Source organism: Hemiscyllium ocellatum, chromosome 29, assembly GCF_020745735.1.
Source record: "Hemiscyllium ocellatum isolate sHemOce1 chromosome 29, sHemOce1.pat.X.cur, whole genome shotgun sequence".
Lineage (NCBI taxonomy): Eukaryota > Metazoa > Chordata > Chondrichthyes > Orectolobiformes > Hemiscylliidae > Hemiscyllium > Hemiscyllium ocellatum.
Window position 1 is genome coordinate 15,513,650 of NC_083429.1, and position 22,360 is coordinate 15,536,009.

A 22,360-nucleotide genomic window follows, 5' to 3' on the forward strand; every position below is an offset into this window, starting at 1 on the left:
CCCTGATCCAGTTTAGCACCTTAACTTGTGGATCTGTCCTATCTACATTCATAACTATGCTAAAACTAAGAGAGTTATGGTCACTAGACCCAAAGTGCTTTCCGATTGACACTTCAGTCACTTGCCCGACCTTGTTTCCTAAGAGGAGGTCCAGTGTTGCACCCACCCGAATAGGGCCCTCTCGATATTGATTTAGGAAACTTCCCTGGACACATTCGACAAATTATGGTCCCATTTAGGCCTTGTACACTCTAAGTGACCAATCAATACAGGGGAAATTAAAATCTCCAACCAATACTACTCCAGTATTCCTACAGGTATCTGCACACTCCCTACACATCTGCTCCTCTAGTACCCACTGGCTAGTTGGAGGTGTATAATACAGTCCCCAACAAAGTGATCATATCTTCTTCTTGCTTCTAAGTTCTAACCATATGTTAAGTCGCCAGTTCAGCCCTTCACTCAACTATATTTCTCTGATAGTGGATAATGAGTTAAACTGGAAAAAGCACAGCAGGTCAAGCAGCATCAGAGGAGGAGAGGAGTCTATGTTTCAGGTCAGAACCTTCCATCAGGACTAGGTTTCTGTGATGGCAATAATATCATACATACTTCCATGCGTCAATCCATGCCATTAGCTTATCAGTCTTGCAGACTGCATGCCTACCCTTAAAGATTTTTCAGCCTTGCCTTATTCACTTGACAGTGAACATAGGTGAACAGCTGAATAGGCTGGGTTTTTTTTCTACCTTAGAGCATCGGAGGCTGAGAGGTGAACTTATAGAAGTTTATAAAAATATGAGGGGCATGCAGAGGGTGAATAGTCAAGGTCTTTTTCTTCAGGTGGGGGAGTCCAAATCTAGGACATAGGTTTCAGGTGAGACAGGAAAGAATTAAAAAGGCTCTGAGGGGTACTTTTTCATGCAGTATGTGTATGGAATGAGCTGCCAGAGCAACTTGTGGAGGCAGACACAATTATAACATTTATAAGACACCTGGATGGGTATATGAATAGGCAGGATTCAGAGGGAAATGGGCCAAATACTGCCAATGAGCCTGGTCAGATTGGGATTTCTGGCCTGCATGGACAAGTTGGACTGAAATGTCTGTTTCCATACTGTATGATTGTATGACTCAAAGCATTTCTATCGTCTACAAGGCACAAACTAGAAGTGCGATAGAAAACACTCCCGTTGCCTGGAAGAATGCAGTTTCAACATGACTGAAGCACCTCAACACCAACCACACTAAAGTAGTCCACTTGACCAGCAACCACGTGAACACATATTCCTTCTAGTGCCTGCAGTGCACATCAGTGACAAAACTCACTGCAACAACTTGCAAAGACTTCTTTGAAAACACCTTCCAAACTCTCAATCTCTAGACAGACAAGGGAGCAGGGCTACCAGAACACTGACATCTGCAAGATTCTTTCAAAATCAGAAAAATCTTCACTTGGAAATTACTTCATTGTTCCTTCATTGTCACAAAGGCAAATCTCTGGAAATTCTTCCATACACTACAGTCGACGTACCTTCGTCACACAGCCCAGAGGCTTACTATCATATCTTATCACTACTTTCTCAGTTAAGACAATTAGGATGCGTGATAAACGTTAACATAGCAAACAATATCCATATTCCATTGATGAATTAAAATAGGAATTGCAGACTGACACAGGCCCCGATTGAATTAATATCTTATTGTGCAAAGTAATCTCAACATTTTCCTACATCAATCCAATAAACCAATCTGATTCCATTTCCTCACAAACCAGCGTCCTCTATCTAAATAGTACAAATCACAGAGTCATTGAGATGGACAGCATGGAAACAGACCCTGCATGCCAACCAGATATCCCAACCCAATCTAGTCCCACCTATCAGCACCCAGTCCATATCCCTCCAAATCCTTCCTTTTAATATACCTATCCAAATGACTTTTAAATGTTGCAATTGTATCAGCCTCCACCACTTCCTCTGGCAGATCATTCCATACACGTGAAAAAGTTACCCGAGGTCTCTTTTATATCTTTCCCCTCTCACCCTAAACCTATGCCCTCTAATTCTGGACTCCCCCATCCCAGGGAAAACACTTTGTCTATTTATCCTATCCATGCCCCTCATGTTGCCTTTGTGATTTGGTACTTCTGCACCTTTTGCCCTAATGAACCCAAGATGAAAAGCTTAAACAGCATTTTGGTTTGTGCTAACAAGCATCTGTTATACACGCATAATGCTAACTTTCATGTGCAGAAAGTCCACTAAATTGGTACAAACGAAGTAAATTCTTTCACTGCAGCAACCTTTGCAGATTCACTTTTAAGAATGTGTGAAGAGATAAAAACAATTTCAAGGCTGCTATCCATTATGTTACGTTTTGGTTCATAGTAACACCTTACTTACCCAGACATTTAACAGGAATCACCATATGAGTGTGACCTCGACACCGTTTCTTTCCCACTTTACACCAGTTATCAATGCTGACTGGTTTATTTGCTTCCACCACATTAGTAATTTGAAGCTCTGAATAAACCTAAGAAAAAGTAAACAACATTAAATTTATTAACATTTTGATGATATTCTTGGAACAGAACAACTCATGTGCAATTTGATCAGAGGCACCACATTACATGAGACAAGGGAGACAGTGGTCCACCAAGATGTCCAATGTTAAAATTGTGGGTTTTGTCTTAAACCTGCAATGACTGATGCTTCCAGTCAGGTTGCGCCTCAGTAAAAACAGAATTAATTTCTGGCAACACTTCATTCCCAGGCTCACCTCTCGACAGTACTGCAGAAACTCTTCTTTGGTTTCTAGACAGCTTTTGGTTCCCGAAGGATCAGGTTCCCATTTTCCAGTCTGAATGTTGACATGCATATTCATCTTCCCACAGAACATAGCAATTTGCGGTTCTGCAACTGCAAATCCAGCTCCAGTATTGGCTGCCAATGCCTGAAACATAAAGGGAAGTAATCAATCATCCCACCATGATTTTTCACTCAGGAACTCCCTTCCCTTTTCAAACCTTTTCAAGCATTAGAAGTTGTTATTCCAACTGCAACAGCAAAATATAAACCAGGCTCTGAGTTTTCACCATGGCATTCCACCTCACAATTCAGAATCCAGGATTACAATTAAATAAATATCAGACATTTATCCCATAGTACCCTATATATCACCATCAGGCTTATTTTAATTTTGTCTTTTACCAAAATGTCATCCCATGACCAATCAATCTTATTCAATACCAACCTCACTTCACTTTATGATCATATGAGGTTCCATTGTACCTGTCACCATAACAGAAGCTGATTTAACTGCTGAATTGTATTCTGTGTTTTTGTAAAGGGTCTCTCTGATGAGTAAATATTTCACCATTTATCAGCTTGGATCATCCTAAGAATATGAAAAGCATAATCCCCATTTTATCAAAGCAATAAACACAGATGTTTACCACTATAACATAACCATTAGATGACATTTATAGTTTATGATTGCTTTTAACTAATTGTCCTGTAAATTCCTGCACAATCAGCACGTGAAATCATCCAACATTCTTTCAAAATCATCTGCCTTCAGAATACCACAAGATTTCAAAAGAGGGATGCAGGGCACCAATGGAGAATAAAGAAGATAGTCACCAAAGGCAGCTGAAACTGCAGATCTGAAATCATTACATTTAATCCATGCTCTAAGACCTCTCTGACTATATAGTCAGCTATCATATCCAATCTTTTCACCACTATATATCAATTCATTGCAGTGTCTAGCATGTCTGAAGTGGAAAACATATTTCATTTTAATTAAGAGTGTTGAAAAATGTCTCAGCTGCTGCTTAAAATTGAGCTTTGGCAGGAAGTATTGTGTTGAATGCTCAGTAAACAAGCACCACCCATGCTGTGCCCAACTAGGTGGGGCTCTCTAGTCTAAATATAACTGGAAGTGCCTCATTACTGCTGAACTTGAGACCAACAGATAAGAAATTGATGCCAACTGTTTTACTGCATCTAAGTGCAGGGACATTAGATCAAAATTGTAATTACTTTTGAAGTAAATAAAAATGTACAAGCTCTCTTTCCTTCTCCCTCATTAGCTGCTCTTCCCAACCACCTCAGGTCTTGCACCAAATTAGCATGAGACATTTCCCATGTTGCAATCTCCAGCATTTTTTCAGAGTTACTCTTTACATATCTTAGACAGTTGAACATTTTCACTGGGTTGATCTCCAATCCATCACTGAAGTCCCGTGACAGTTTCCCAGCACAGCGCAGTGGTCTTCCAACAATATGTTGGAAGTTTCTAGGCCTGGCTTGGCCTCAGTGTGGTCTCCAGGCAATTCCAGAGCGCTCTCTTGGCCTCATGATTGATCCATGAGGTGAAGACTGGCGCACTCTGGAACCAAGGTCCAGTGCAAACTGGAGCCTAGGTGCCAGTATGGTCTAGGTTGGAAGACTCCTGTTCTTATCTTTTATTTCTGCATTGATGGTCTTGTTATTTCTCTATTTTCTAAGATCTTGTAACTGAAGAAGTTGTACCTAGGTACCACTGTACCTAAGATGGCGCTGTAAGTGATGACTCATAAATTTTTCACTTACTCATTTGAGCACAGTTAAAAGTCAGACAACACCAGGCTATAGTAAAACAGATTTATTTGGAAGCACTAACTTTCAGAACGCTGCTCCTTCATCAGGTGGATGTGGAGAATAAGATCGTAAGACACAGAATTTATAGCAAAAGTTTAGTGTGATGTAACTGAAATTACATATTGAAAAAAACCTGGATTGGTTGTTAAGTCTCTCACCTTTTAGAACGAACGTTGGTTTCAGTTCTTTCATGTGTAAATCCTAGAACATTTAAAAGTTACATTCTCAAGTGAATTTTAACAATTGGTGTCATATCAGCCCAAATAATACACTGAAGGTGAGAGCTGCCGTGTGAGATTGTGTCACAATGGTCAGACTGATTCTAATCGGAAAAATAGATTTACAGAATCTTACATGGATTCATGCAGTTTTTGAGCAAAGCAACATGTAATTCTGCAAATACAAATTCACCCCACAAACTTATACTTGCGCGTGTGTGTGTGTGTGTGTGTGTGTGTGTGTGTGTGTATGTGAGTGTGGTTGAGGGTATGCAGTGGTTCTGAGTGTGTGTGTGTATATGTATGAGAGTGTAAAGGGGTATAATTCTGTGAGAGGGTGCATGTGAGTGGGGGAGTGTACGTCTGAGCGTCTGAAAAAGGATCTGCGTAAGTGTGTGTCTATCTGCCTGCCTGTGTGTGAGCAGAGTGAATGGGCACACCTCCACTTCCTCACCTTTAAACAATCACCAAACCTCAAACAGATCATTGCTTGCAGCAAACTGCCCAGCTTTCAGAACAACTCCATACAACCCTGTCACGGTAGACACTGCAAGACATGCCAGAGTGTTGACATGAATAGCACCATTATGCGTGGGGACACCTCCCACCACGTATGTGGCAGGTACTCGTGCCACTCAGCTAACGTTGTCTATCTCATACACTGCAGGCAAGGATGCCCTGAGGCATGGTACATTGGGGAGACCAAGCAGAGGCTACAGCAACAGATGATTTTTGGCCATTTTGGATTTGGTGCATGGCAATGAGCCAAGACAGGTGTCAGATCTCGCGGTGGGAGAATATTTTGGTGACAGTGATCACAACTGCCTAACATTTAACATAGCCTTAGAAAGGGGGAAAGGAGCAATTACCGAGGGAAGATATTTAACTGGGGAAAAGGAAATGATGATGTTATCAGACAGGAGTTGAAAAGTACAACTGTTCCACAGAAAGGGCAGAGCAGACATGTGGAGACTGTTCAAGGAGCAGTCGTTGCGAGTGATGCATACATATATTCCTCGGAGACAGGTAAGAAGTGATAAGATTAAGGAACCTTGGATGACTAGAACAGAGGAGCTTCTCATCAAAAGGAATAAGGCAGTTTACGTAAGCTGGAGGAAGCAAGGATTTGGCACAGCTTTAGAGGATTACAGGCTTGCTAAAAAGGAGCTCAGAAATGGACTGAAGAGAGCGGGGGGGGGGGGGCGCACAAAAAAGGTTTGGCAAGAAGGATTAGGAAGAACCCAAAGGCGTTTTACTCATACGTGAGGAATAAGAGAATGATCAGGGAGAAGGTAGGGCCGATCAAGGATAGCGTAGGGAACTTGTGCGTGGAATCTGAGCAGATAGGGGAAGCCCTAAAATGAGCATTTTGCTTCAGTTTTCTCGAAGGAAAGGGACCTGGTTGTGAATGAGAACTTTGCGGAGCTGGGATACAGGCTTGACCAGATCAAGATTGATGAAGATGATGTGCTGGAAAGTCTGGAAAACATTAAGATTGATAAGTCCCCAGGGCCAGACCAGATTTATCCAAGGCTGCTTCGGGAAGCAAGCAAGGAGGTTGCTAAGCCACTTATGAAGATCTTTGCCTCCTCACGCTCCACAGGAGTCAAACCGGAGGATTGGACGGAAAAGGGTAACAGGGAAATCCCTGGCAATTACAGATCAGTCAGTCTTACGTCTGTGATCAGCAAAGTTTTGGAAAGGATTCTGAGGGATAGGATCTATGACTATTTGGAAAAGCATACCGTGATTAATGGCAGTCAGCATGGCTTTGTGAGGGGCAAGTCATGCCTCACAAATCTTATTGAGTTATTCAAGGAGGTGACAAGGCAGGTCAATGAAGGTTGAGCAGTGGATGTGGTGTGTATGGACTTCAGCAAGGCATTTGATAAGGTTCCCCATGGAAGGGTCATTCATAAAGTCAGGAGGTATGGAATACAGGAGATTTGGCTACCTGGATTCAGAATTGACTGACTGACAGAGGGCAGAGAGTGGTTGTAGATGGAAAGTATTCTGCCTGGAGGTCAGTGTTGAGTGGGGTCCCGCAGGGCTCTATTCTTGGGCCTTTGAATAGAAAAGGGGTGCGTAGGTGAAGTTATTATTTTTTACATTAGGATTAAACTTCGGCACAACATCGTGGGGCTAAGGGCCTTTTCTATTCTTTGAATTTTTATAAATGACTTGGATGAGGAGGTTGAGGGGTGGGTTAGTAAATTTGCAGATGACACAAAGGTCGGAGGTGTTGTCGATAGTATCGAGGCCTATTGCAGGCTGCAGCGCGACAGACAGGGTGCAGAGCTGGATTGAGAAATGACAGATGGAGTTCAACCTGGAAAAATGCGAAGTGATGCACTTTGGAAGGTCGAATTCGAATGCTGAATATAGGATTAAAGACAGGATTCTTGGCAGTGTGGATGAACAGAGGGATCTGGGTGTGCAAGTACATAGATCCCTCAAAGTTGCCACTTAAGTGGATAGAGTTGTTAAGAAAGCATATGGTGGTTTGGCTTTCATTAATGGGGGATCAAGTTTAGGAGCCACGAGGTTTTGCTACAGCTCTACAAGTCCTTGGTGAGACCACTCTTGGAATATTGTGTCCAGTTCTGGTCATCCTACTATAGGAAAGATACAGAGGCTTTGGAGAGGGTGCAAAGGTGGTTTACCAGGATGCTGCCTGGATCGGAGGGCTTGCCTAATGAAGAAAGGTTGAATAAGCTTGGACTTTTCTCACTGGAGAGGAGGAAGAGATCAAGGTGTACAAAATAATGAGAGAAATACATAGAGTCAATAGCCAGAGACTTTTCCCCAGGGCAGGATTGAAGGGTACGAAGGGTCATAGTTTTTAGATATTAGGGGAAAGGTATAGAGGAGATGTCAGAGGTAGGCTCTTTATGCAGCAAGTTGTGAATGCATAGAATGCATCGCCAGCAGTGGTGGTGGAAGCAGAGTCATTAGGGACATTTAAGCAACTGCTGGACAGGCACACAGAGAACAGTGAGTTGAGGGGTGCGTAGGTTAAGTTATTATTTTTTACATTAGGATTAAACCTCGGCACAACATCGTGGGGCTAATGGCCTTTTCTGTGCTGTACTTTTCTATGTTCTTTGTTCTATGAATGGACACCACAACAATCAACAGACAGGTGTGTTCCCTCCCAGTCGGAGAACACTTCAGCTGTCCAGGACATTCGACCTCGGACCTTCATGCAACCGTCCTCCAAGGCGGACTTCGGGACAGGCAACAATGAAAAGTGGGTAAAAACAAGGACTGCAGATGCTGGAAACCAGAGACTAGATTAGAGTGGTGCTGGAAAAGCACAGCAGATCAGGCAGCATTCAAAGAGCATGAAAATCAAATTTTCGGGCAAAAGGCCTTCATCAGGAATTGAGGTAGGATGCAGGTACCATGGGGATGACCTCAACCTGGACCTTGGGTTCATGTCACACTACAGGTGACCCCATTGCACTATACACACACTGACAGACTCGCACACACAGTCCTACACACACACTCCTACAGACCCTCTCTCATACGCTCACACATACACTCCCACATGCACCCTCTCACAGACTTTGCACTCACACACACACTCTCATAAACAACTCCCCTCCCCTTTAATTTTGTAAACCACGAAGATCACCCCTTAGCCTCTGACGCTCCAAGAAAACAGCCCCAGCCTGTTCAGACTCTTCCTATAGCTCAAATCCTCCAACCCTGGCAATAGCAGAGCGGCACGGTGGTTAGCACTGCCGCCTCACAATGCCAGGGACCCGGGTTCAATTCTCGCCTTGGGCAACGGTGTGTGGAGTTTGCACATTCTCCCCATGTCTGCGTGGGTTTCCACCAGGTACTCCCGTTTCCTCCCACAATCCAAAGATGTGCAGGTTAGGTGAATTGGCCATGCTAAATTACCCGTAGTGTTAGGTGCATTAGTCAGGAGTGAAAGTAGAGAAATGGGTCTGGGTGGGCTGCTCTTCAGAGGGTCGGTGTGGACTTGTTGGGCCGAAGGGCCTGTTTTCACATTGTCAGGAATCTAATCTAATCTAATCTAATCCTTTTACATCTTTTCTGAACCCTTTCAAGTGTCACAACATCTTTCTGATAGGAAGGAGACAAGAAATGCATGCAATATTCCAACAGTGGCCTAACCAATGTCCTGGACAGCCATACCATGACCTCCCAACTCCTGTACTCAATACTCTGACCAATAAAAGAAAGCATACCAAACACCCTCTTCACTATCCTATCTATCTGCGACTCCACTTTCAAGGAGCTGTGAACCTGCACTCCAAGGTCTTTTTGTTCAGCAGCACTAATATGAAAGCTGTCAGGAAAAAGATTTCAAAAATCTGGAACAGCAAGAAAACAAGAAAAGGTTTCCTGTGCTTCAGCAATTGAAGAGGCAGTTCCAGTTCAGATTTGAATCTCAAACAGTCATGGGAAACAAATGCAGAATATATTAAAATAAGTTCTCCACACTGAAACTTCCCAAATAAAACAGTTGGAATTAGTGGCAACTTTGGTAGAGATCGACATTCTCTGAATTTGCGATACGAAGGTCTTAAATTATTAACCATAACTGAAACAGCTCAGCCTCAAGTTCTATATTATCTAAAATCTTAACAAAACATCAAACTCGAAATGCATTCTTTTTGTGAACACTCTGTATTACAAACACAGCAAAGATATTTTAATACAATACTCTTATTGGACTAAAGCATGACCACTGACCCAACTTTTTTTTCAACAGGTATTGTAGAATTTCAAACAAATGAGGGGCTCAAGGCAGTCAATTATTTTTAAGCTGACAAGTTTGATAATTTTAAAAAGGACATAATGATATACAATTTCAATGTGAAAACAAAATCTGCCTCATCACATAGCCCACAAAACACACTGAATTGAGATCCTGATTCAAACAAATTACTTACAGGGATTTTCTGAAGCAGGATTTTAACAAACCAAATCTTTTAAGTATCAAACACTGCACCACTTGTCTTATTTACCAAGAAAAGGTCAAGTTTTGCTCTTTTTCTAGTGGGAACATTTGTACATTGATAAAGAAAATTTTCTTTAACAAATTCTTCACCAACCAAACCTTTAACTCTGTGGCAGAATCAGTCAATGTTTGGAAAATTAAAATCACCAACTATAACAACGTTTTTATTCTTACATGTATCGGAGATTGCTTTAACAATTTCCCACTGACTATTCAGAGGTCAATAGTACTCAATACGCCATTTATTGTCATGTGTATCTTGTTACAAAATGTGAAGTGTTATCTTGGGTATGAATTTAGTGAAGAAGGGCTCATGCCCGAAACGTCGATTCTCTTGCTCCTTGGACGCTGCCTGACCTGCTGCGCTTTTCCAGCAACACATTTTTCAGCTCTGATCTCAAGCATCTGCAGTCCTCACCTTTTCCTATGAATTTAGTGAACAACTTCTCATCCAAGTATATCTTTTCTGAATGTGGAGACCAAACTGAACACAGTATTCAAGTTGCATTCTCACTAAACCTCTCTATGCCAAAGTCTTTGCAACCAGGGACAACATGCTCCTTGCCTTCCTCCAGTGCCACGATCCGGCACCATCTTAAAACACACCAAAATAAACCAAAAAATAGAATATAAAGGCAGAAAAATGAAGAATTAAAGAAAAAGTGTCCAACTTTAGCCCTTCTTGTTAACTGCTCAGTCATGGGCCATAGGCCTGATGGTCAGGCAGAAGTCTACTTTGTCATGCCGCCACTCTTCAGCACCATTTCGCCTCCCCCAACACCCTCACCACTAAGAATCCTTGATGGGCCTCAGCAATGCAGATGTCATTGACGCTACCAGGTTCTGCACTAGCCCAAACTAGACTACACTGCCATGAGTTAATTTTGGGGCCATCACGCCGATGCAGCTGCAGATGCCGCTGGGTTTTATACTCACGCACGGCTCCATGACACCTAATTCAAAGCAGACGCTGCTGGGAACCCAAACTTTCCTCCGCCACAGCAGCTCCCACAAGTCGGCACTAGGACCACCTCATCAATGTACAAGTTGCCATGCACCCAAACCTGCCTCCGCCATGACTGCCATGAATCCATGCTACTGAGCCTGTACACCACAATAACCGAGCTCTTCATTAAGAGGTAAGTAAAATGAAATAAAAGAGAGAAGGTAGGAAATAAAACAAGACAACAAAGACAAAAGTAACAAAAAGAAAAGTGGACAGAGCAGAGAATCATAGAGATGTACAGAATGGAAACAGACCCTTCGGTCCAACCCATCCATGTCGACCAGATATCCCAACCCAATCTAGTCCCACCTGCCAGCACCCGGTCCATATCCCTCCAAGCCCTTCCTATTCATAATGTTGCAATTGTACCAGACTCCACCACATCCTCTGGCAGCTCATTCCATACACGTGCCACCCTCAGTGAAAAAGTTGCCCCTTAGATCTCTTTTATATCTTTCCCCTCTCACCCTAAATCTATGCCCTCGAGTTCTGAACACCCCAACCCCAGGGAAAAACCTTTGTCTATTTATCCTATCCATACCCTCATAATTTTGTAAACCTCAAAAAGGTCACCCCTCAGTCTCTGACGCTCCAGGGAAAACAGCCCCAACCTGTTCAGCCTCTCCCTGTAGCTCAGACCCTACAACCTTGGCAACATCCTTGTAAATCTTTTCTGAACCCTTTCATGTTTCACAACATCTTTCCGCTAGGAAGGAGACCAGAATTGCAAGCAATATTCCAACAATGGCCTAACCAATGTCCTGTACAGCCACAACATGACCTCCCAACTCCTGTACTCAATACTCTTGACCAATAAAGGAAAGCATACCAAACGCCTTCTTCAATATCCTATCTACCTGCGACTCCACTTTACCAAGGAGTTATGAACCTGCACTCCAAGGTCTCTTTGTTCAGCAACACTCCCTAGGACCTTACCATTAAGTGTATAAGTCCTGCTAAGGTTTGCTTTCCCAAAATGCAGCACCTTGCATTTATCTGAATTAAACACCATCTGCCACTTCTCAGTCCATTGGCCCATCTGGTCCAGATCCTGTGGTAATCTGAGGTAACCCTCTTTGCTGTACACTACACCTCCAATTTTGGCATCATCTGCAAACTTACTATCTGTACCTCTTATGCTCACTTCCAAATCATTTATGTAAATGACAAAAAGTAGAGGGCCTAGCACTGATCCCTGTGGCACTCCACTGGTCACAGGCCTCCAGTCTGAAAAACAACCCTCCACCACCACCCTCTGTCTACAGAACCTTTGAACGAGTTCTGTATCCAAATGGCTAGTTCTCCCTGTGTTCCATGAGATCTAATCTTGCTAATCAGTCTCCCATGGGGAGACTTGTTGAACACCTTACTGAAGTCCATATAGATCACATCTACTGCTCTGCCCTCATCAATCTTCTTTGTTACTTCTTCAAAAAACTCAATCAAGTTTGTGAGACATGATTTCCCACACACAAAGCCATGCTGACTATCCCAAATCAGTCGTTGCCTTTCCAAATACATGTACATTCTGTCCCTCAGGCTTCCCTCCAATAACTTGCCCACCACCAAGGTCAGGCTCACCGGTCTATAGTTCCCTGGCGTGTCTTTACCGCTCTTCTTAAACATTTGCCAACCTCCAGTCTTCTGACACTTCCCCTGTGACTATCGACGATACAAAGATCTCAGCAAGAGGCCCAGCAATCACTTCTCTAGCTTCCCACAAAGTTCCAAGTACACCTGATCAGGTCCTGGGGATTTATCCACTTTTAACCATTTCAAGACATCCAGCACTTCCTCCTCTGTAATCTGGACATTTTGCAAGATTCCACCATCTATTCCCCTACAGTTTATATCTTACATATCCTTTTCCACAGTAAATATTGATGAAAAATATTCGTTTAGTATCTCCCCCATTTTCAGCGGCTCTTGCTGATCTTTGAGGGGCCCTATTCTTTCCCTAGTTACACTTCTGTCCTTAATATATTTGTAAAATTTGGATTCTCCTTAAAGCTATTTCATGTCCCGGTTTTGCCCTCCTGATTTCCCTCTTAAGTAGACTCCTACTTTCTTTATACTCTTCTAAGGATTCACTCGATCTATCCTGTCTATACCTGACATATGCTTCCTTCTTTTTCTTAACCAAACCCTCAATTTCTTTAGTCATCCAGCATTCCCTATACCTACCAGCCTTCCTTTTCACCCTGACAGGAATATACTTTCTCTGGATTCTTGTTATCTCATCTCTGAAGGCTTCCCATTTTCCAGCCATCCCTTTACCTGCGAACATCTGCCTCCAATCAGCTTTCGAAAGTTCTTGCCTAATACCATCAAAATTGGTCTTTCTCCAATTCAGGACTTCAACTTTTAGATCTGGTCTATTCTTTTCCATCACAGACAAGTCTTGGGCTTAGAAAGCTCTATCCTCCATCATCTTACCAGCAATGAATGGTAATTCGTTCACTGTTGCTAGGGCAAAATCCTGTGATTCCCTCCTTCGTGGCATTGTTGGTCCACCTACAGCACTGGACTGCAATGGTTCAAGGAAGCTCACTACCACCTTCTCAAGGGCAACTGGGGATGGGTAATAAATGCGACAAGCCAGCTATCCCAAATTCCATTAAAAAGTTGGCTAACACTGAGCATCTTAGCTATGAAGAGAGGGTGGATAAGATGAAGGTATTTTCTTTGGAGCAGAGAAGGTTGAAGGAGTACTGAGAGAGCTGTATAGGATTGTGAGGGGCATGGACAAGGTGTATAGAGAGCAACTGTTCCCCACAGCTGAAGTGTCAATAACAAGGGGACATAATTTTAAGATGGAAGACAGAAGTTGCTGAGGGGACTCAAGGAAAGAAAAATTTCACCCCAAAGACAGTAGGTGCACAGCCTGGGGACAATATTTGAGGTGGGTAATCTCATTACCTTCAAAAAGTACTTGGATGAGCGCTTGAAATGTCATAACTTTCAAGATTATGGGCCAAGTGATGGAAAGTGGAAACTTGTATAAATTTAGTGCATTTTTGGCAGTACAGGCTTGATGGGTCTCTTTTGTCACATATGTTTCAAAACTGAAAAGTAAAGTTCGATACTTTTAACATCTGTAACAATCCACTCTTTGAAGCAATCAGACTGCTCACTTATGACTATTCACTTTGAGCTACAGAAGTTGATTTGCAGACATCAATTATTGCATCATTAGGAGGGCACTCACGCTTTCAGTTACTACTTAGCTATGCAGCTATTAACTTAATGGGTTATTAACGTGCAAATGTAGCAACTTTATGAAAATCACAGGAAGGTTAAGGATGAGATGAAACTTTTGTTAAGCTAATGGTGAGATAAATTAAATCAATCACCAACTTATAACAATTCAAAATTCATTAATATTTCTGCCTTGCTACAAGAAGCAGGCTGAACTGCTCAGCTTTTAACTGAATGTTGTTCACATCATTTTACATAGTCTTTATAAACATGAAATTATGCGGGTCTGAGGTTTTAAACTCGCCCCAAGATGACCTGCCCCTTCTTTATGTAGGCCTAACATGGGAACTGCACAGACATGTACAGTGACATTGATGTGAAACAGCTGTGTAATGTGAATGCACAACAACACAAGTAGGAGCAGTATTGGACCACATGGCCAATTAAATCTATTCCACGAAATCAATCCATCATTGGTTCATATTCAGCTTCAACTTTACTTTCTTTTCCGCTCCCTTTCTTTGATTCTCTAAAAGACCAATAAAACAAAGGCTTTCAATGGTGGAGACTCCACAATCCTCTGGGAGAGCATGTTCCAAAGATTCACATTCCTGAGTCAAGTCATTTCTCATATCAGTCCAAAATGATCAGCTCCTTATCATGAGACCATACTCCACTTTTACATTCTTTCAGCGCATGCAATCTCTCAGCATCTACCCTGTCAAGCCTCTTTAGAATTTGAATGTTTCAATGAGGTTGCATTATTTTGAATTCAAGAGAATTTGCTCAGTCTATCATAGGTGAATACCTTCATCTCGGGTACCAATTTAGTAAACAACCTCTCATTCAAGTATATCTTCTCTTAATGTGGGGATTAGAGTGTGCACAGGATTCAAACTCTGGCTTCACCATAATTTTATATGCCAATTTCCTTGCACCAGGGACAACATGCTATTTGCCTTCCTAATTGCTAGCTGTACCAGCATGCTAGCTTTCTGTACTTCTTTCATGAGAACACCCAAATCTCTTTGAACATCATGCACAAGTTTCATACGTTTCAAAAAATATTACTTTCCTATCACGTGAATAACTTTGTACTGCCCTATGTTATATACACTATCTGCAATCTTGTTGCCCAGTGTCATGACAATCTATTTGTGTCCTCCCTACAATTTAACTTTCCATCTAGCTTTGTATCATCAGCACATTAAGACTGCTTTCTGACTTTTCATTAAGTTATTAATGTAGATTGCATTTGGCTTTAAACCTCAGCACTGACCCTATTAGCACTTCACAATTCACTGCCTACCAGCCTGAAAATGCCCCATTTATGCCCACTCTTTGCTTCCTATTTGTTAAACAATTTTCAACTCCATGAGCCTTATTTTATCTATTAACCCTTCATATGGTATCTTTGCAAATACCTTTTGGATATTCAGATATACATTTAACAATTGCTCATTAGCTTACTAGCTTCATCCTCAAAAAATTCCAACAAGTTTGTCAAGCAGGATTTTCCTCAGGTCATGTTGACTTGTCACACTATAGTTTTCTCAGTGCACTGTTAAGATTTTCTTAAGGATAAATTTCAGCATTTTCCCAAAAATTGATATTACATAACTGGCCTCTAGTTCCAGTTGTCTCTCTCCTTCCTTTCTTGAAAAAAGATGCATCTCTCAACATCTAATCTGATAGAATATTTTTGAATTTAAGGAGTTTTAGAAAATCATAGCCAATGTATCCACAATCTCCACAGTTGTCTCATAACTAACCCTGGGTTTAGGCCATCAACCCATCAGATCTTGCAGTGTTTGAATTGGAGAGCAATGTTAATACAAAACAAAGCTCTGCAGGGCCAACATTAAAAAGGGATCCTGAACTGGGAGAACAGGCCACACCCTTTCACTGTATAAGTTTTTCAAAAAATACTTGAAAGCCTTTTTAGTATCTATAGCTATAATTAAATTGCCCCTAAAATCCCATACAGACCAGACACATTGGAACCTCTGGATTTACAACCTCTTTCTTGAAAAAAGGACAAAATAACCCTGTCAAAGAAGCAGCATCATCACACTATCCATGCCGAAATCAATACAAACAGGAAAAGACATTATTTCTACTGTAATAAAAAACGCAAGTCAGTTGAATGGATAGGTTCAGAATCTGATGTCTGGGAATGAAAAGGACTCAACTTGTTCCAAAATTTCCATCTGATGAACAATTCAAAGCTCCATTTGTGAGGTTGACTGTTGGAAATACTCAAGAGTCAAAACTAAGTAGTCTTCTCCTTTCCGATTTCATTTGATCATAATTACGCTGTTTACCTATTGCAAACAATGTAATTAATATCCAAGTATTCTAAATGCAGCCAATGTTGGGAAAATGTTTTCCATTGTCAGGAGAAACAAGGACCTGAGGGCACAGCCTTCGAGTAAAGGGAAGAGCTTTTAGAATGGAGATAAGCGAGAGAGTTGTGAATCTGTGGAATTCATTGCCACAGAAGACTGTGGAGGCCAGGTCATTGAGTACATTTAAAATAGAGATAAGTTCTTGATTGTCATGGGATTCAAAGGGAGAAAGCATGGAAGTGGAGTTGAAAACTCTATCAGCCATGATTGAATATGGAGCAGTGTCGATAGGAGCAGAAATTAGGCCATGCGACCTATGTCTTATGGTTTTATTGACTGTGCAGGAGGAAGCACATGCAGGATGAATAAAGCAAAACCCAAAGGTGTTTACAGAAAAAAACTATAATGAGCAAGCAGAAAACTTGGGAAACAGTAGGACATGTTAGGGACCATTGAGGTAATCTGTGCATGGCCCCAGAAAACGTGGGCAATGAATATTTTGCAGTTGCCTTCACAATAGAAAAACACGGTGCACCTAACTAAATCAGGGTGGAGGCCTGCAATATCAGAAGAAATGAACATGGAGTACAAGGAGGTACCAGCAGATTTAATCCTGTTAAAAGGGGATAAATCCATAATGTCAAATGAAATGTATTTCAGGCTGTTGATAGAGGCAAAGGAGAAACTTTCAAGTCCCCTGGCTATAATTTTGAGATCCTCTCTGGGCACAGGTAAGGTTCCAGAGGAGTGGTTCTAGGGTTAACATTATCTTCTTAACATTGGTGGTGAGAAAGGTATTCAATTTCTGAGGAACCTACTATATCTGCACTTGGATAGACATGAAGTTATCAGGTGGTGAGCACAGGGTTGTTGTGTTTAATTGATCAAATGTTTTTGAAGAGGTTACAGGAGTATTGATAGGGGTGACACATTTGATCGGCCCCACAGACTTCAGCATGGTTCTTATTTTTTTAACCAGTCTGACAATTAAGGGTCCTTGGGGTTGAAGGCAAAATGACATAGGTTTAAAATTGAGAAAGAGGTAGGAAGCATAGAGTGCTGGCAGAGATGTCTCTGTGACGAGAGATTTGTAACCGGTAGAGTTTTGCAGGGCTCCATGCTGGGTCGCTTGCTGTTTGTGGTGCAGATTAATGAGTCGATAAAGTGTAGCACTGGAAAAGCACAGTCGGTCAGGGAGCATCTGAGGAGCAAGAGAGTTGATCTTTCAGGGTTCACCCTTCTCCAGTCCTTATCGATTCATTCTTTTCCATCTTCTGCAGTCCTTAATATCTCCTACTGCATAGTAACAATTTGGACTTAAAAATGGGGTATTATCAAGAAGCTGATGGATGAGTCAAAAATAGTTTGGGAAATTAATGAGAACATCATCAGATTTTGTCAGCTAGGCAGAGCGATGGCAAACAGAATTCAATATGGAATAGTGTGAGGTAATGCACTAACAGAACCACCTAAGACCAATGAGCCTTCCTTTGGTCGAAAAGAAGTCCAACCAAGGTTACAGAGCAGATTCAAACAATTACCAATCAAATTTAATAAAATGACATTATTGACAGCAACTTCGCCCAATGATATTTCCTGGGAATCAACCTTGCTTTACACATCCAAGCTTCTTTATCTCCTCCTGCACCTGCACTTGCAAGGTTAGGTAGGGTGGCTAGTAATGTCTTGTCTTGTCTAGTTATTTCTATGCTGTAAAGGAAGCATTGTCTGCTCCGCACCTGCATGCATAGGAAGGGAATAGAAGGACATAAATCCTGTAAGAGAAGACAGTTTTAATATAGAAAGGAAAAATGTATCAGCGCATTGGGTTGGAAGATGCTGTTAACATGCTATATTGTCCTTTATCCCCTCTACTGGCCTCAACAACCACGACTATGTGCTAGATATGATTCCAATCTGCAGAAAATTCTCCCTGATTTCCCTTTTGCTAGCACTCCTTAATGTCACCTGATGTCACACCCAGTCAAAGATGTTCTGATGTCAATGGCCACCACACCTCACCTCTGGAATTCAGCTCTTTTGTCAATATTTGAACCAAGGCTTAGGAGGTCAGGAGCCGAATCGCCCTGGCAGAATCCAAACTAGACAGCAGTGAACAGATACTTTGCCAAGTGGCTGCGCTTGCGAGCATTATTGATAACACCTTCCATCGCTTTATAATCGATCAAGAGTCGATTAATAGGGCAGCAGTTGGCCGGGTTGGATTGACCTGCTTTTTGTGTACAGGAGATAGCTGGACAATTTTCCACATTGTTGGGTAGATGTCAGTGCTGTAGCTATACTAGAATAGCTTGTTGAAGGGCATGACAAGCTCTGGAACACAGGTCATCAGTACTATTGCTGGAATGTTGTCAAGGTTTATAGCCTTTGCAATATCCAATGCCTCCATCTGTTTCTCCAGCTCACATGAAGTGAATTAGCTGAGGACTGGCATGTGTTGCTGGGGATATCTGGGGAGATCGAAATGGATCATTCACCGGCACTTCTGGCTGAGGATTGGGATGAACACTTCATCCTTTTTTTTTGTGCTGATGTACCGGGCTCTTCTATCACTGAGGAAACAGGTACTTGTGGAGCCTTCTCCTCCTCCACTGAGAGTTGTTTAATTGTCCACTTTTCTTCACGACTACATAGTTTAAATCTAGTCTGTTGGTTTTAGGATTACTTAGCTCTATCTTTCACTTACTGCTTATGCTGTTTGGCCTCATTTTTAGGTATGAATCATAGATTCCCTACAGTGTGCAAACAGGCCATTCGGTTAAGGCCACACCAACCCTCCAAAGAGCACCCCACGCAAACCGATTCCCCTACCTTATTATTATACATTTTCCCCGACTAATGCACCTAACCTACATATCCCTGAACACTTTGGGCTATTTGGCATGGATTCTGGATTAGAGGTGCTGGAAGAGCACAGCAGTTCAGGTAGCATCCGAGGAATGGTCAATTCACTTAACCCGCACACCTTTGGATTGTGGGAGCAAACTGGAGCACACAGAAGAAACCCACACAGACAGTTGCCGGAGGCTGGAATCAAACCTGGGTCCCTGGTGCTGTAAGGCAGCAGTGCTAACCACTGAGCCACTGTGCTGCCCTTCATACATAGTGCTACTCCTGACATGCCTATAGCATTTTTGGATTTCCAGTCTTGAATTTCTAGATGAGCTGGAAATCTAGCTGGAAATCATCCAGTCCCTGTACACCTCCATCCCCCATCACGAAGGACTCAAAGCCCTCCGCTTCTTCCTTTCCCGCCGAACCAACCAGTACCCTTCCACTGACACCCTCCTTCAACTGACTGAACTGGTCCTCACCCTGAATAACTTCTCTTTTCAATCCTCCCACTTCCTCCAAACTAAAGGAGTTGCCATGGGCACCCGCATGGGCCCCAGCTATGCCTGTCTCTTTGTAGGATATGTGGAACAGTCCATCTTCCGCAGCTACACTGGCACCACCCCCCACCTTTTCCTCCGCGACATCGATGACTGTATCGGCACTGCCTCATGCTCCCACGAGGAGGTTGAACAGTTCATCAACTTTACCAACACCTTCCATCCCGACCTCAAATTCACCTGGACTGTCTCAGACTCCTCCCTCCCCTTCCTAGACCTTTCCATTTCTATCTCGGGCAACCGACTCAGCACAGACATCTACTATAAACCGACTGACTCCCACAGCTACCTGGACTACACCTCCTCCCACCCTGCCCCCTGTAAAAACGCCATCCCATATTCCCAATTCCTTCGTCTACGCCGCATTTGCTCCCAGGAGGACCAGTTCCAATACCGTACAGCCCAGATGGCCTCCTTCTTCAAGGACCGCAGATTCCCCCCAGACGTGATCGACGATGCCCTCCACCATATCTCCTCCACTTCCCGCTCCTCCGCCCTTGAGCCCTGCCCCTCCAACCGCCACCAAGACAGAACCCCACTGGTTCTCACCTACCACCCCACCAACCTCCGTATACAGCGTATCATCCGCCGTCATTTCCGCCACCTCCAAATGGACCCCACCACTAGGGATATATTTTCCTCCCCTCCCCTATCAGCGTTCCGCAAAGACCACTCCCTTCGTGACTCCCTCGTCAGGTCCACACCCCCCACCAACCCAACCTCCACTCCCAGCACCTTCCCCTGCAACCGCAGGAAATGTAAAACTTGCGCCCACACCTCCTCCCTTACTTCTCTCCAAGGCCCCAAGGGATCCTTCCATATCCGCCACAAATTCACCTGCACCTCCTCACACATCATCTATTGCATCCGCTGCACCCGATGTGGCCTCCTCTATATTGGGGAGATGGGCCGCCTACTTGCAGAACGCTTCAGGGAACACCTCTGGGACTCCCGGACCAACCAACCCAACCACCCCGTGGCTCAACACTTTAACTCACCCTCCCACTCCACCGAGGACATGCAGGTCCTTGGACTCCTCCATCGCCAGAACATAACAACACGACGGTTGGAGGAAGAGCGCCTCATCTTCCGCCTGGGAACCCTCCAATCACAAGGAATGAACTCAGATTTCTCTAGTTTCCTCATTTCCCCTCCCCCCACCTTGTCTCAGTCGGTTCCCTCAACTCAGCACCGCCCTCCTAACCTGCAATCTTCTTCCTGACCTCTCCGCCCCCACCCCACTCCGGCCTATCACCCTCACCTTGACCTCCTTCCACCTATCACATCTCCTTCGCCCCTCCCCCAAGTCCCTCCTCCCTACCTTTTATCTTAGCCTGCCTGGCACACTCTCCTCATTCCTGATGAAGGGCTCTGGCCCGAAACATCGAATTTCCTGTTCCTTGGATGCTGCCTAATCTGCTGTGCTTTAACCAGCAACACATTTTCAGAGCTGGAAATCTATCCTATTTCACACATTAATAGTGCCACACTCTTGTTGGCTCCCTCACCACCTGTCGCAGACCCAGTCCAGCAGGAATGTCCTTTAGGACCCAACCAACTCAATCAGTAGTGCTGCTGGTAAGTCACCCAAAAAATATTCTTCCACAGTATATTCTGCATGCTTACAACCATCAGTACTTTCTCCAAGTGTTGCTCAACACAGAGGAACATTAATTCATAGTTGAGGTAGATTGGAATGAGGTTGCTGATTGTTTCTTGCTCATGGTTGACTGATGTCATATTGCAGCTGTATAAAACTTTAGTTAGATTTCATTTGGAGTATCATGTACTGTACTGATCATCACAGAGGATAAATGTGGAGACTTTGGAGAGGATGTAAAAGAAGTTTACAAGGATGTTGCCTGGATTGAAGTGTATTAGCCGTATAGAGCAGTTGGACAAACTTGAATTGTTTTTGCTGCAGCATCAGAGGCAGAGGGATGACCTGATACAAGTGTACAAAATGATGAGAGGCACAGATAGATTGAATAGTCAGGAGTCATTTTTGTTCCCAGAAATATAAAATACTAGATGGCATAGGTTTAAAGCGAGAGGGGAAAAGCTTAAAGGAGATGCGCAAGGCAAGACTTTTTAAACAAGGGGCGGTAGATGCCTGGTTTGTGCTGTCAGGAAAGGTGACAGAAGCAGGATGTGAAAGCAAAGTTTAGGAGGCATTTAAACATACATGAACAGACAAGAAATAAAGGGATACAGACCACGTGCAGATTAGTTTCGAATGGCATTGTGGTCAGAGCAGACATGGTGGGCCAAAGGACCTGCTCCTCTGCTGTACCATTCTATGCTTTAACAGAAGACCTCTGGCACAGGTTGCTTCTTGTGTGGTGTACCAAGCTATTGCATTTTATTCATTCCAAATAGAACTGGAACTGTTTCACTTCGAGCACTGCATACAATTCTGGTCACCACATTACAAGGAGGAATGTGGTGGTTTTGGAGAGGGTGCTGACGAGATTTAAAGGGATGCTGCTGGGATTAGTGAGTATGATCTATAAGGACAGGCTAGAAAAATTC

General features: G+C 43.1%; 1 protein-coding gene across 3 annotated transcripts in view; it reads right to left on the reverse strand.

Annotated features, from left to right (window-relative positions):
- Positions 1–22,360, reverse strand: part of aplp2 (amyloid beta (A4) precursor-like protein 2) — a 208,939-nt gene that overhangs the window by 131,901 nt on the left and 54,678 nt on the right. For all 3 annotated transcript variants that reach the window (XM_060846945.1, XM_060846944.1, XM_060846946.1), the window contains exons 2-3: positions 2,782–2,955; positions 2,406–2,535 (exon numbers count right to left, since the gene is read on the reverse strand). In XM_060846945.1, the coding sequence (XP_060702928.1) occupies positions 2,406–2,535; positions 2,782–2,955 (304 nt within the window). The remainder of the gene's footprint in view (positions 1–2,405; positions 2,536–2,781; positions 2,956–22,360) is intronic.